The sequence below is a fragment of the Pholis gunnellus genome (assembly GCF_910591455.1).
Source record: "Pholis gunnellus genome assembly, chromosome: 10".
NCBI classification, from domain to species: Eukaryota; Metazoa; Chordata; class Actinopteri; order Perciformes; family Pholidae; genus Pholis; species Pholis gunnellus.
In genome coordinates, this window is record NC_136537.1 from 3,252,020 (window position 1) to 3,267,339 (window position 15,320).

At 42.9% G+C, this 15,320-nt stretch overlaps 2 protein-coding genes across 2 annotated transcripts; both read right to left on the reverse strand.

Annotated features, from left to right (window-relative positions):
* Nucleotides 1–550: 550 nt before the first annotated feature.
* Nucleotides 551–4,505, reverse strand: igbp1 (immunoglobulin (CD79A) binding protein 1). Its single transcript, XM_079167630.1, has 3 exons — nucleotides 4,051–4,505; nucleotides 1,628–1,960; nucleotides 551–1,327 (listed from the first exon to the last, which is right to left on the reverse strand). Exons 1-3 carry the CDS (start codon nucleotides 4,501–4,503, stop codon nucleotides 1,055–1,057), a joined length of 1,059 nt encoding a protein of 352 aa, XP_079023756.1. The 5' UTR covers nucleotides 4,504–4,505; the 3' UTR covers nucleotides 551–1,054.
* A 3,754-nt stretch (nucleotides 4,506–8,259) lies between these two features.
* magt1 (magnesium transporter 1) lies at nucleotides 8,260–15,297 on the reverse strand. The gene is made up of 10 exons (XM_079167009.1): nucleotides 15,170–15,297; nucleotides 13,429–13,598; nucleotides 13,235–13,352; nucleotides 12,709–12,849; nucleotides 12,426–12,566; nucleotides 11,843–11,932; nucleotides 11,633–11,696; nucleotides 10,637–10,711; nucleotides 9,867–9,957; nucleotides 8,260–9,786 (listed from the first exon to the last, which is right to left on the reverse strand). Exons 1-10 carry the CDS (start codon nucleotides 15,248–15,250, stop codon nucleotides 9,771–9,773), a joined length of 987 nt encoding a protein of 328 aa, XP_079023135.1. The 5' UTR covers nucleotides 15,251–15,297; the 3' UTR covers nucleotides 8,260–9,770.
* Between the last annotated feature and the right edge of the window lie 23 nt (nucleotides 15,298–15,320).

The following is a 15,320-nucleotide window of genomic DNA, read 5'->3' on the forward strand; positions in this document are numbered from 1 at the left end:
CAGGATCTTTACTCACAAGATGAGAAGTAATTTCATATAATCTATTTACTCGTTTTTGTCAGCTTCAATGACAAAATCTAATATATCCATCTTTAACCCTTAATGTTTCTGTGTAAATGTAATACTCCAGGCTGAACACACGTGAGCCGTCCTTTGTTTACCTTTTTTTTACGTTTCCATGCGTCCACTGGTTACCCCGTGTTTAACGTCACATTGCAATGATTTGTGGGTAATTCCCTTAGGCTAAGTCAGCATACCATGCTTTATGAAAGGGTTCATAAAGGGCTCAAAATGTCTGGGAGAGAGCCTCAAACACTCGATGATTTGACAGTAGGACATCCCTAAACCCTCACGGACTTCGCGGGAGCGCGCTTCAAAGTCTGTGAGTCCGTAAGGGGGACGTTGGGATTGCGCCATTGATTTCTCTAATAAAGGAATGTTTCTGAGAACCTGATGTGAATACATTACCACAGATGTAAAGAAACCGACCAATTGTTTAAAAACAAACCTTTCTAGCAATTGTAAAAATATTTATTATTAAAGACTTATCTTTGGTAACTAAAATGTATCCAGTCAAGTGAACTTCGGGGCGACTAGCTAACTCCACACACCACAAAATAACGCATGTTACCGTTAGCTAGTAGCTCGTTAGAAAAGCAATAGATAGGATATAAACAGATTGTTACCAGTTTCTGCACACTGATTGTTCTCACTACGTGGTTTGTTCAGTCTCTTTATTTCCCGATGACAGTATTAGGGGAAAACACACGACAAAGCAGAAACATTGGCATCATGGCTGGCTTCCATGTGGAAGATTTCTATTAAGACTAAGTGAAAAGCATGACATCACAAAGGACTGTTGAACCCAACCTTGTAAAAGACTTAACAGGGACATGAGTAAATCAGTTGTAATGTCACTTAACTAAACAGGTTTGTTTGGCAATGCTGTGGTGTGTTTCTTGGTTTGGTGACCTTCTCATACAACAGTTTTTAAGGATCAGAAATGTGAGGAGTGTCCGTCCACTTCCTGGACTGATCAGAATAGAAATGAAGACTAGCCCATGTTGTGGCGGTTTCCATAACCTCTGCGATGAGTGTCTTTCCAGTCCTCCCAGTTTCTGGCTTTCAGCAGAGACTCCTCGTCATCATCGTCGGCCTTCTTCTCTTTGTCTGCTTCTTCCCTCTCTTTTGGGTCGGTGTCCTCCTCCACACCCACCTTGCTGGGAATCCCCTGGTCAGGCATAGCTCCTCGTTTCCTGTGCTGTTCATACCAGTCGTCTACTGTCATGGTGGGGAGGCTGGGGTAACCAGCCCCGAACACTCGAGCCTGTGGATGAAACAAACACATTCTGTCACACATTGTTGCACAGCAGGTTAAGGAAACCTCTTTGCTGACAGTCAGTGATTATTCTTTTAGGTCAACGGCTGCAGAGATAAAAGTGATTTATCAACATTAAGCCAATATCGGTTTATACATGTTGGCCGATTGATCAGTCCCTCTCTACTCGATGTGCTACTTCTGCAATCACCAGCAGACAAAACCAGCTCTTCCTGCTGGTTTTGTCAATGTATTGCCTCCCTTGGCTGGTCCAGTACTAGCTGGCCTGTCTCCCACCCAAAGTGTTACCTGAACAGCGTCCTTGGTGAGAATGAAGGGTTTCATGGGAGGCCTGGCTGGCTGAACTGGCTGCTTGGCGGCACCCTGCTTCAGCCCATCCATATTCTGGAGTATCTCCACCTCCTGGTCAATGCTCTCTATTTCCTCCAGACACACAGTGACCCATCTCCGGACATTCAGATTGTAGAAATCTCTGCTGACTTCATCGTCGGCCTGTCCGCTGTCCACAGCACTCCGTACATCCGACAGTCTGGCTTCCAGCTCCTTCCTCTGGCGGTACCGCTCGATCTTAGCTTGTCTCTGTGCTGCCATGGAAACCAGGTCTGATGGGCAGGGTTTAGGCTGAAACAAGAAGAGTATCACCAGATTCATTAGCAAACTCTGCCGCTAGTGACACTTTAGTAGACTCACTTATTAGAAGCCACACTCTCGGTACTATTCCCACTGTTACCACTCAAACAGCACTGCCCTCTCCTTCCTGTTGGGCTCTGCTCAGTCAGGTGGGGTTAGGTGTAAAGCTGCTGTTGATATGAACTGAACACTTCCTGCATGACCTTCACAATAAAAGTGTTTTGATATGAAGGCAGTGAGGAATGACAGCATAGTCAGCACATATTCTCAAAGATCACTCGATGGTAAGCAGGTTATGGATGAGGGTATTATGGGGAGGGGGGCTCCTGCTCAACGCCGTACTTTTATTTTTAATCTCATAATAAATATATATGGATTATTTTTCATTATTCAGCCTCTAGATTTCACCTCTGTGTCTATTACTGACACACAGTTGCTAATGTATCAGCCAACATTAGCCAACTTGTTTTAGGCATTAGTTAAATGTTACCCTTTACCATAACAATAGCTTACATAGCATAATGTTAGCAATCCTTGTTATTTGCTGATGTATACAAGTCATATGTGTGTGATGCTGGTTTATACATTTGATTTTTAACCCCCGCATTGTGTCCCATACGACTCACGTTCATTTGTGACTACATACACCACTAACAGGCAGGATACGTGAGGCGGCAGCATGCGCACATGAACACGTAGATCTCAGACTTCTGTCTGATAATGGAGCATTATAAATACAGACGAAGTTGTGTTTGAAAGGGGACTTCCTTTAGAGAATGTTCCAGAGCGACTATAAGAATACCTACAAGACCACCGATAGCATCAGCAGGCTCCTCAAGTGATCAGCCATTGAAGCGTTCAAAGCTGCTGGAGGAAAGCCGTGTTCTCAGGATTCAGCACTGGGCGACATCAGATTGCTCACCCGGACAATATCAAATGTTCATGTTGAAAGAGCATCGTCTAGAGTGACGCAGATAAAAGATGAGACAGGATATCACCCAGGACAACAGCTCCTTTCCAGCCTTCTGGTTGTGCACTCTTATATTATATTCTTTTCCCTTTTTCTCCTTATTTATTTTTCCAAACATCTTTATTTATGAATTTTCTTTCATGTTTCCTAATACATAAATATATGTGACATTTTATCAATAAGTTAATGCCTCCGTTTAATATCATTTTTGGTTCATTTAATGCCATATCAATTTATTAAAGCGGTTTTGGTCCTCCATATGTCACAACTTTTAAGCAGGTTGCATTTTGGGGCTTTTCATGATTTAGGTTTTCAGTTGTTTGAGTGCAGTCTTTGTGGGTTGCACAGCCTATTTATTTCATTATCTTTGGTTATTAGATGATTTTAATTGATATCCTGTTTGTTTTACAGTTCTACACTGGTTTTCTGATTATTAGACTGATTATTGAATTGGGCTGTTTTTTATTCAATTATTAATTAGTAGTAGGGCATGAAAATGTAGACCTGATCTGGCAACACTGATCTCGCCTACTGATGCTATTGGTGATGATGCTGCCGTTGGTGATGCTGCTGGTGGTGCCGATAATGCCGTTGGTGATGATGATGCCGTTGATGATGCTGCTGGTGGTGCTGATAATGCCGTTGGTGATGATGATGCCGTTGATGATGCTGCTGGTGGTGCTGATGATGCCGTTGGTGATGATGCTGCTGGTGGTGCTGATAATGCCGCTGGTGCTGATGATGCCGTTGGTGATGATGATAATGCTGCTGCTGGTGGTGCCGATAATGCCGCTGGTGCTGATGATGCCGTTGGTGATGATGATAATGCTGCTGCTGGTGGTGCCGATAATGCCGCTGGTGCGGATGATGCCATTGGTGATGATGCTGCTAATGGTGGTGCTGATGATGCCGTTGGTGACTTAACAGTTCTGCCTACAACTAACAACATGCAAACAGCTACTGCTTCTTCTACAATGGTTCATTCTAACATACCCGTAACACTATGCTGATTCTACGTTTCGACACATTATGCACAAAAACGTAGCAAACCAGTATCCCCGGCAGGTGATCGAACGGTAACGTTACCCAACACACATCACTTGTCACTTACCGTTGCCTTGGCTGTAGACGATTCGTCAGGACTTGCGTTTTCATTGGTCACATGCGGCAGTTCAAAGTGTGATATGTCATACTCTTTACATCTCTTCAAGAAATCCATGAAGTAAGCCCGGGCTGTCTGGACTATCTTTAGTCGCTTGTCTCGGCCGGTCTGCTTCATGGTCAGGGCTCCACACAGAGCGGGCAGCAGCAGGTACTTCAGGTCAGCCGTGGCTATCTCCTCGAGCTCTTCATTGCGGCTGAACAGGTCGAGCAGGGCCACCATTCTGGACGCTTCTTCCAGCATACCGATACCGCGCTTAACTCGGACCTGGATACTGGTAGAGGCGAGGGGTTCGTTTGTACTGTCTACCTCCTCAAATATCTTCCACCCACGTTCAAGCAGGTCAGATAGTTTAGAAGGTTCCGCGGCTGAAACATCGTTGGTGTTTTCATATTCCGCCATCTTGTCACAGATTCCGGGTTGCGTCTTCTTCGTCTGTTTATTAGGTAGCAGTGGCTCAAGGAACTTGACTGCCCACTACAGGACAAACACTAAAACACATGTCACATCCAGGAACCACATTTGAGTCTCATCTAAAGATTCTCCAAAAGAAAGGGGGGAGACACTTCTTCACCTGCTGCCTGTCTCAGGTGAACTCGCATTTCATCTGTAGAATATTCATCACACACTCACGGATACAGTTGAGCAGACATTCTGCTGTCACCACTGAGAGGAAACCATCAGATCACTGACATCGTAGATATTTTAGAAATCATAGATAACAAATTACCTTTAATGTCTCACCAAAAAATTGCAAGAAAGAGGAAGAGATCCCCACTAAGAGAAAGTTAAGGGACTTTAATATTAGAAAAAATCATCTCGGATCAAATATTCTCTCCTGGGACAACCTCAGAGAGCAACCACAGGCATTTAAAGCACAACAGAAAAAGGTGTATACTTCTGATTACGATCCTAATGAATCAGGGCCATTCTTAAAAATGGGCAACAATCACTTTTAACATCAGGAAGTGTGAATAGTTAACTTTCCATCTGCTCCAATTCCATTTTAACACAACAGTTCACTGCAGACCTACTACAGGTGAAAAATGGTTAATTATACAAAGTGCATGTCAAAAATGAATTACTGTTAAGTTACTTAATACATCCCAAAACAACTTAAAGGGCCAGTGTGGAGCATGTTGGGGAATGGACTATAATATTCATAACTATGTTTCCATTAGTGTATAATCACCAGAAACTAAGGTCCTTCATGTCTCCACAGGGAGCAGGTTCTCTTCAGAGCTCTGCTCTATGGGGTCAGATCAGTCTCAATAATCGCAAATGCACACAGATAGACTCACAAATGCAAACAGAAAGATTCACAAATGCAAACAGAACAATTCACAAATATATTCGATTTACAAATGCACACAGAAGGATTTACAAATATATTCGATTTACAAATGCACGCAGAACAATTCACAAATACATTCCAATGCACAAATAAATAAATTACGATTTATATAAATGTAAAAAAAAAATCACAAATATATTTCTGCATTTGTATGTATTTGTGTGTGGATTTGTATGTATTTGTGTGTGGATTTGTATGTATTTGTGTGTGGATCGCACTGCATTCATTTGCAAATCGCTTCACATTCGTGTACGGATTTATGAGACTGTTCTGCCGTCGCTGGATTCACAAATGCGTTTTTTTCAACATAGACCTGTCTGTAGCCAATCAGATGTCAGCCTCATTTTCAACCAATCACATGAGCGCAGCTTCATACATATTCATACATATTGTAGCCGTCTGTGTTCACCCAGAGCTCTACGATACCTCATATCAGTAGAGACCGGACCAAACTATGTGTGTGTAAACCATATGGTACAAACAATGAGGCCACTAGGCTGCTAGCGTAATGCTGCGGTTCACACCAAACACGATTCGCGCCGCGTTAATCGCGCCGCCGTTCTCGCCGGGGGACTATTTGTGTTCATTCGCGTGAATCGGTGAATCGCGCTGAACACGCCGGTGAGGGAGCGCGGCTTATCGCCCTGATAGCCGTTCAACTGTCCGCCGTCAACTGTGGAAAAAATAACCTCTATTTCTGCTTAGTATGTGTTGTGGAAGTCCCAGATATCACGGGGAACCAAACGCCGTCATGTCTGGTTCATAACATAGTCCGGAGGAGCTCCGTGGATTTCATCGAACTGTATTCTGTATTCCTCATATCAGTAGAGACCGGACCAAACTATGTGTATAAATGTTATTTCGGAGTTCCTTTTTGTTGGTTTATTGCCGTTAAATCATAGCCAAATCAGTTTATGTTGTGTTCATACAGCTATGGTAAACAGCCGACGTGTGGCTTGCTAGACACAGTGAATACAGTTCGATGAAATCCACGGAGCTCCACGGAGCTCCTCCGGACTATGCCGCGCTCCCTCACCGGCGTGTCCAGCGCGATTCACCGATTCACGCGAATGAACACAAATAGTCCCCCGGCGAGAACGGCGGCGCGATTAACGCGGCGCGAATCGTGTTTGGTGTGAACCGCAGCATTACGCTAGCAGCCTAGTGGCCTCATTGTTTGTACCATATGGTTTACACACACATAGTTTGGTCCGGTCTCTACTGATATGAGGTATCGTAGAGCTCTGGGTGAACACAGACGGCTACAATATGTATGAATATGTATGAAGCTGCGCTCATGTGATTGGTTGAAAATGAGGCTGACATCTGATTGGCTACAGACAGGTCTATGTTGAAAAAAACGCATTTGTGAATCCAGCGACGGCAGAACAGTCTCATAAATCCGTACACGAATGTGAAGCGATTTGCAAATGAATGCAGTGCGATCCACACACAAATACATACAAATCCACACACAAATACATACAAATCCACACACAAATACATACAAATGCAGAAATATATTTGTGATTTTTTTTTTTACATTTATATAAATCGTAATTTATTTATTTGTGCATTGGAATGTATTTGTGAATTGTTCTGCGTGCATTTGTAAATCGAATATATTTGTAAATCCTTCTGTGTGCATTTGTAAATCGAATATATTTGTGAATTGTTCTGTTTGCATTTGTGAATCTTTCTGTTTGCATTTGTGAGTCTATCTGTGTGCATTTGCGATTATTGAGACTGATCTGACCCCATACTGCTCTCTGTAACCTCACTGAGACACACCACCAATAGCTACACACCGTCCCTTTAATTACAGCAGAGGTGATCTGATTTTTTCTTTTAAACTAATTTTTTTTAAATTCTTCATTCATCAGTTGTTTCTACAAATTGCAATTTCTCATTTGGAAATTGCATTGGGGCGTCTGGTAAACTTCATGAAATGCCCATCGCTCCACTGACTAGTATTTGATAAGATTGAAGACTTTTCTGTTTGCTGCTGCCTTTAATTGAACCGCATTCAAGGATATTAATACATTTTTGCATTTTACTACTGTATTTTATTTCTTACATAGCTTTTTAATGTTTCAATCAATGTTCTTAAATCTCCTTTTCTTTTGCCTCATGTTTTGATGCTTTTATGTGAAGCACTTTGAATTGCCTCGTTGTTGAAATGTGCGATACAAATAAACTTGCCTTAAGATTTATTCAAATAATTTGACAGTGAATCAATATTCCATACATAAGACATGTCATCAGACTGACTCAGGAGACACTGAAGTGGCTCAGCAGTGTACGGCACAGAGGAGCAGAGAACATCTTTTCTTTAAAAGATGACCTCAGTGTTAATCAACACAGGAGCAAAGGACTCCGTGATGAGAGGACAGCATGTATATTATGTTACGAGTGTTGCTTAGAAGTATTTCTATTTCGTGAGCATGAAATCAATCTTTATGTACCTTTGGTTTGGTAAATTGGTCTAAATACTACAGGTACCATGAGCATAGTGGGGCACTGCTCCTTGATGGTAGACAGGAGCACACACACACCAATAGTAGGAAGCTGACTGTTGCAAACCAGCCAATAAGATGGAGGACCAACCAAGCAAAGCAGCAACATGCCCCTATATTTACGGGCCGGTTTCATGCTCTTAATGAGCTGCAGCGGAGCGATTAGCTCTCATCCTGTGTGGCGGCTCGTTCAACAACACAGGTTGGTAAGTTAGACGAGAAGGAGATTTAGGCAGGGAAGCTAATATGGTTGTTGTCTCTTGTGTTGTGTAGCAGACAGACATCAAATATGGTTTAAACCCATTTAATTGGCTGTCTGGAAACAAGTTCTTCATGTACGTACACGGATGGATACAGTATTCTGACAAAGCAATGCAAAGGTGGGAAATGTTAGATTTCTTTTCAAAGTAGATTAACACCTTCACTGGTACTTCATGACATTTCATGTTTAATGACATCACCACACAGCTCATTCAGGATCACAGTGCAGAGACAGTCACGAGCAACGGGAGCTAACCGGTACTAATCAGCTCATTCTAGCCCCAGGACTCACTGAACAGTTAAACCGACCATGTGCACGCACAACAGTTGCTTTTCTCACAATTGAGAATATTCAAGCCACTTTACCCCCTTAGATGAACTGAGAGCCCTCTACAGGACACAACGTCTGCACGTCAGCACCGGAGTAGGCAACTGATTAGTGAGCCTGGTGATCGGAAGTTTCTTTCTTTCAAGTTTTTATATACTCATTGACTCCAAGCTGCTTTGATTAGTTTTACTGCTTCCAAGTGGAAAATAGAACTCTTATCCTATATTTGTATTTTTTTTTTGTTTACCTCACAGGTATCACGCTCCAGTGATGCAACTAGCCAATCACTGCCAAGAAAGGAACAAAAACACAACTGTAAATACTTAGAAAGGGCCCAAGAAACAATTAGAGAATGTGGTACTCATTCATGGGGAAATGGACAGTGTTCAATTGACTGTCCATGTGCTTGTATAATCACAGAATGGAGAATAAAGTTTCCAGTAATAGACACATGCTTAATTGTGTCAATCAACAATTGCTTCTAAGCTCCACAGAACTTGATCTCCTTTACTTATAGGGGACCTAATTAGATTGGTTTATTCTTAAAAACTTCAATAAATGAGTGGATAATGATTTTGTGTACCGTTTATATATATTTTCCCTACATTTAGTGCCATAACATGTTCTTTCCAGAAAACTTCGTTAGGATATTACAAGACCCGTATAAGATGTTACCAAGATGAAACCCTGGATGACTGAAATACAGTTCGCTACACTATGAATATCATATCCTAGTTTAACTTCAGCCACCCACAAACAAACAGAACAGAGCCCGTCTCCGCCTCACACAGAAGGGTACACACTGAAATGTGTGTCCAGTTGCAGCTGGACTAGAAAAAACATTCCAAAGTTCTAATGTAGAAAACACCTTTTGGCACAAGACAGTTTAGAATGCACACTGGTGATGGCTCTGTTGTTGCAATTGAATTGCTTTCTGAGTCTTTGTAACAGAAGGCACAGTGTGTGTGTGTGTGTGTGTGTGTGTGTGTGTGTGTGTGTGTGTGTGTGTGTGTGTGTGTGTGTGTGTGTGTGTGTGTGTGTGTGTGTGTGTGTGTGTGTGCGCGCTGACACACGTTTGGCTCAACAGATTAGAAGACGAAGCAAAGAGAAATGTGGCGTTGCCGTGGGCTGCACCCTGCTGGCTGACAGCCCATTGGGGGAGGAGCTTCCTGTTCACACTTGCTGTGACGTTGGAGGATGCTGGTCAGCATTAACTCATCAGGAAGCTGCAGCAAAGACAAGAGGACGTTAAGTCAACGGAGCAGCCATTACATCAGCCGACGGCAGCAGGTCTCTCTGTCCCTACCTGTATGGGTATCCATGGTACTTTGCTCTGAAGACGGACAGCAGCCAACTGAAGAACAGCATCACCAGACCAATACCTGCTACACACATAACTGACACACACACACACACACACAGTCAGTTTTGCTACATATATAGTACATTCCTATATAGTACATTCCTGTGATTGTGTTGATGAATGGACATGCATGGTTGTCTATTCATATTCAGCAAGGTCCTCAGCTCATTATTAGATCTACTTTTCTTTTCAACATTAGTGATAAACTGTCAGAAGTCACTACAAAAGCCAAAGATGTACTGGTCTACTTCCATTCAGTCAAACCTTCTCATCATTAATGGGTAGGTTTACCAAAACCTCCTAAAAGTACCATGAGCTACAGAAATACTATTTCCCGGTAATTTCCCCACATGGAGACGGGAAGGCTGCTTTTATACTAACAACATATTCTCATCCAACTCGGTAAATGAAGGCTTTATTTAGACCAAACCAGAGTGATTGTTGACAGCGAGCAGTGAAAACAGTTTTACATAGTTTCTGTGTGTTTTAAGATGAGTTCAGAAGGTCTTAGTTGGGTGAAGGTGAGAAACTTGAATTCAGAAGGCGCCCAGTCATACTTTCGTTCACAACATTTTGAGTGTTTTCTGTTTATCTGCTGCTTCATATAATGGCCTGTTGGAGCCCAAGCTGTTCCAGTAAACACATGAGACATTTAAACATTGATGTAGAGGAGCCGAGGAAAATAGGAACAATCGGTGTCTGTGTGCACATACTCTTCCTCTTTCCAATGTCGATGTCAGAGGTAGCGGCCTCACACAGCAGCACCATTCCCATGGTAACAGCAGCATCTGACCGGAGGGTCAAGGTTTAGACAACGAATGCATGCGATGCCCAACGTTCACTCAGTCTACAGAACAATGCAACCGGATCAGAGCCGACACCCTGGGTTAGTTTAGATCAGGGGTCGTCAATTCAAACGGTCCAGATTGAGAAAATCTCCTCGTGCAAAGGTCCGGAACATTACAATAATATCTAACTTGTGCTATTTAGTTTTAAATAAGCCTATAGTAGTAACAACGTCTCTGTGGAGTCAACAACTGTCAAATCAAATAAAGAAAGTACACATTTATATTTTAACAATTATTTTTCTCAGTTTTCAAATTTAACTGGGTGGATTATAAACAATACATAGAATACATAAATAAATGTTCTCTTATTTCAAGCTCCATCTACATCTACACATCTTGCCCTCAGTTCAGACTGGAGTGTTTGGTCTAAAGGTGTATGTTTGGTCTCGTAGTGGCGTTTCACATCGGTGCTTTTAATAATGACCACGGTATCTGAACATATGAGACGGAGTGGTTTAGTAGCGCCAGCAGGAAGAATGAACAAATACTAGTCCGTCCATTCTTTGCTAAAAGCTCTGTTTTCGTGGTCCACTTCTCTTTTTAGCGCGCGCCATGTTAAACTGCTTCTCCCACTGCTCTCCCCATCTCTCCCCATCTCTCCCGTCTGTGTGGAAATCTCACTCGGCTCACGATGCGTTTCAGAATACAGATATTCGATTGGCTGAGTAGCGTCACGTGAGATGATTTACAATGCATGTAATTGGTCGGTGTGTTTCCTGGACTACCAAGTGCCGTAAAGGCTAGAAAAGCTGTGCAGGTTAAAATAGAAGCGCTCCGCCAAAATGTATAATTCTCAATTATCCATCAGTTATACGTCTGGGTCCGGATCCGGTCCCACCTATTAGTGAGTTTGAAGGATACTGAAGAGGAGGACGATGTGCGTCTCAGCCACAAACTGGGCCTGACTGCTGCCGTGGATGTAGCTCTGAAAACACACACACACACACACACACACACACACGCACACGCACACGCACACACACACACACACACACACACACAGTTCACATATCACCATATATCACATATCACTAATGCAGATAGAATGTGAATAGTGTGTTTCTGTCTTACCACTTGACCGGTGCTGGGGTTCTTGTGTGCATAAGGTGGTCCTCTGATGTGGTTCCACATCTGGCCTGAAGTCATGATCAGAACAAAGCACTGAAACAGACAAAAAACAAGACAGACATAATCATCAGGGTGTATTCATTCATAGAAACTGAGCCGAGAGACTTTACTTTAACACTAAAGTGATCTTTCAATCCAGAAACATGACATTCTGTTGACTCATCTTTTTTGTTTTAACTTCAGGCCTTGTGTACTCGCTACTGTTACCCTTCTTAAACCAGGTACTTAGAAAGGTCAGTATTTGAAGTGGGTTGATACTCACCTGTAGCAGCACCGGCACTTCTACATGTTACTCTTTGGCGTACCCTCCTCTGCTCTCTCCATATTGTGTTCGCTAAGTGATTCATAATGACTTAAATAGAATCAACAAATACAGCACAGAACCGCATACGGTGCCAGTGGGTCGGATCCCACGCAAATACAGATGAAATCACGCAGGTGACACGGATGTATGCGTGTGTGTGTGTGTGTGTGTGTGTGTGTGTGTGTGTGTGTGCGTGTGTGCGTGCGCGCTGGCTGTTATTACCAGTGCAGAGAAGGCCCAGACATTCTTGTTAAAGAGAAACTCCAAATTGTGTCTTCTCAAATACGCCAGTCCTCCGATCACAGCCAGGAGGAAGCCCAGCAGGAGAGGCCCTGCATAGTTGGGTGGACGAATGACACGGATCTGAAAAACAGACAAACACGACTATAGTCTTCAGAGGAGTCTTCAGAGAGTGTGATTGTTAAATTCAGAGACGAGGTTATTGGATTATTTAAATCAGAGCAAACACAATGATGGATCACATAATAGCATGTTCTGCAATTACCTGCACATCAGTCCTGTCTGCCACCCACCTGGCCAGCTGCTCAGCCGCAAAGCCTCTGACCTGCAGCTCATAGGTATCCGTCTTACGAGGTTTCCCTTTGGCTGGGAAGTGGAGGAAGGTCGGAGCAGAATTCATACTAAGCTGCAACACAAACACAGAAAATACCGTCAAACAGGACCCATAGACATGCAGCGTGCGATGTTAGAGTGATGGAGCCCATGGCCAGTTGGGGGTTTGGTGCCTTGCTTAAGGGCACCTCTGCAGTGCCCAGGAGGAGAACTGGCACTTCCTGTCCACACTTTGTTTCCAAAGCCAAGCCCCCACAGACTGGAGGTCTGAAGTCCAACCAAACACTAAAGCAGCTCACTTTGCTGATTAGCTCTCCTGATGTGGAGAGAGAATCAGCCGGTCCAATGTCTGGTAATGACACGCGCTTCTTTTGTGTTGGTGTCAATGAATGGATGGCAAACTGTTCGAAAACTAAAAAGGCATAACTTCCGTCTTGGTGAACCAAAAAATGTCTCACCATCTGAAAGACGTCTGATCCTTCATCAAAGTCGACAGCCGCAAAGAAGACTTTGTTAGTGAAGGCAGAGGAATAACGCCAGGAGTTAGCCAGCACCTGGAACTCCTCATCAGCTTGTCTGAAATGAAAAGATGCATTTCAATTCACAGATAACAATTCAAATAACAGCAAAGCCCAATGCTCGTGCTACTTACTTGCAGACCCCACACTGTCTCTGTGGCTGCAGCGCCGTGAACATGATGACCACCGAGTAGTTCCTGGGAGGAGCCTTCACAAAGCGACGGAACTTCTCTCCGTTCATCCGGATCACTGAACGCTTGGAGGCCCAATCCATCATCTGAGTCACCTTCTCTGACATCAGAGTCTACAGAGGACACAGACACAAAGACAGCTACTGGTGATGGATGCAAAAGCAGTAGAACAGAGGAGCAAGGCTAGCAGCCACCGTGATGCTAACAGCCTCAGACAGTACTTTAGATCAGGGTGCACATTACATCCAAGACGGAACAATACAAACTGAGATGTCGTGTAAAATACATTCAAACTCCTAATAAATACAATTTCAATCCAGATAGTTGATTCACCGCTCGGATAACATTTGGAAGCAAGCTGGTTTGCAAATTCTAAATCACATCAACATAAGAAGAATGCAGCAATACAAACTATACTCATGTAAAGAGTTAAAATGTGTTAAAGGAGCTGGCCAATCCACAAGTGACCAACAGTGTTCAATATTAAAGAACAAATGCATTTCTCAATCGATAAGTGTAGAGCTCCTTCGTGGTTTCATTTTGTTCTCGTTATTCACGTCATGTGAACAGACTCTTAACAATATGACAGAGAACAGCTTTTGTACATCTTCACAGGTTATTTTGTGGAAAATAAATTTCCTTTTCATTTAGTATACCTATGTTTCTTCCATTGTTGTCCCAGTGCATATGACAATAAGCTGTTATGTGTTATACTGTTGGGTCCGTTCACACCAAACGTGGCGCGGGGTGTGAACGCAGCTTTACACTGAGATAAAGAATGTTTGATCTGTCTATATAATGTAAATGGACTTGTAGTTGTATAGCGCTTTTCTAGTCCTATGACCACTCAAAGCGCTTTAACATACATGTGCCACCAGTCCATCAGGACTATATAACAAATTCATACACCTGGAGCTATTGGGGTTTGATGCCCTCTGATTGAAGGACGACCCATTCTACCACTGATCCACAGTCACGTCCACATCATGTGATGATCCTCACAATTTAGAATATATGAATGATTGCTGGTAAGAGCTATGAAGTTTAAGTCTTATTCCTGATGCAGACTGGCCAGATTTTCTATTGGAGGCTTTTCTCTGACACAGTTTCACTTCCTGAATATTCAAATGATGGGGTATGGTACCACTGGACAATTCCCATTGTGATATTCTATGCAGTGGAGGACTAACTTGTATCAATGTGACTTATATTTATATATAATAAAAACAGACTTGAATGAAGCCATCATATTGAGAAAAAGAGAATCAGCAGATGTTAGTGTAAATCTGACAGGGAGTACCATTGTAGGCATTAGACAGGAAGTAGCTACTGGTCGGAGCAGTCTGCACTTCCTGCACGGCTCCTGCTTGCTGCCGTGTTAGTTAGCTAACGTTGAGTGCGTCTTTAAAAAGTGTCTCCACTCTCTGGATTTCAGACGTGTGGTGTAACAACACGTCTACAACCACTAGCAGCAATGAGGTATCAGTGTCGAGAAAAATTAAATTAGTTGTAAACTAATTATTTACTCAACGTTAGTGCCACACACAACCACACGTTAACGTTAGCTCATTTATGGTTGCTGTTAGCTTAGCTTTAAGACTGACACGGACGATAGAGAACTTTGGAAATATTTCACCCAAAGTCTGTCCACTTTCTCCGCGTTATGATATTGAAGGCATGTTACCTCTTTTTTCTTCTGTGCGCCAGTAGGGTCATTGTAGAAAATAAAGAGGAGAAACAGCGAGATGAAAAGTTTCCCAAACATTCTGCAACACTGTACACACCGCTGCCGACCACACACACACACACACACCTTCTGTCAACCTCCTATTGGT

Bases quoted from the DNA above. Each gene is read 5' to 3' on its own strand.
- igbp1 (XM_079167630.1), bottom strand. From the start codon at position 4,503: ATGGCGGAATATGAAAACACCAACGATGTTTCAGCCGCGGAACCTTCT. The intron at 1,961-4,050 runs GTAAGTGACAAG...TTCTTGTTTCAG, and splicing joins CGTCTACAGCCAAGGCAACG to CCTAAACCCTGCCCATCAGA. The intron at 1,328-1,627 runs GTAACACTTTGG...TTTCATCCACAG, and splicing joins TCACCAAGGACGCTGTTCAG to GCTCGAGTGTTCGGGGCTGG.
- magt1 (XM_079167009.1), bottom strand. From the start codon at position 15,250: ATGTTTGGGAAACTTTTCATCTCGCTGTTTCTCCTCTTTATTTTCTAC. The intron at 12,850-13,234 runs GTGAGACATTTT...TTTGTGTTGCAG, and splicing joins GATCAGACGTCTTTCAGATG to CTTAGTATGAATTCTGCTCC. The intron at 9,958-10,636 runs GTATGTGCACAC...TGTGTGTGTCAG, and splicing joins CGACATTGGAAAGAGGAAGA to TTATGTGTGTAGCAGGTATT.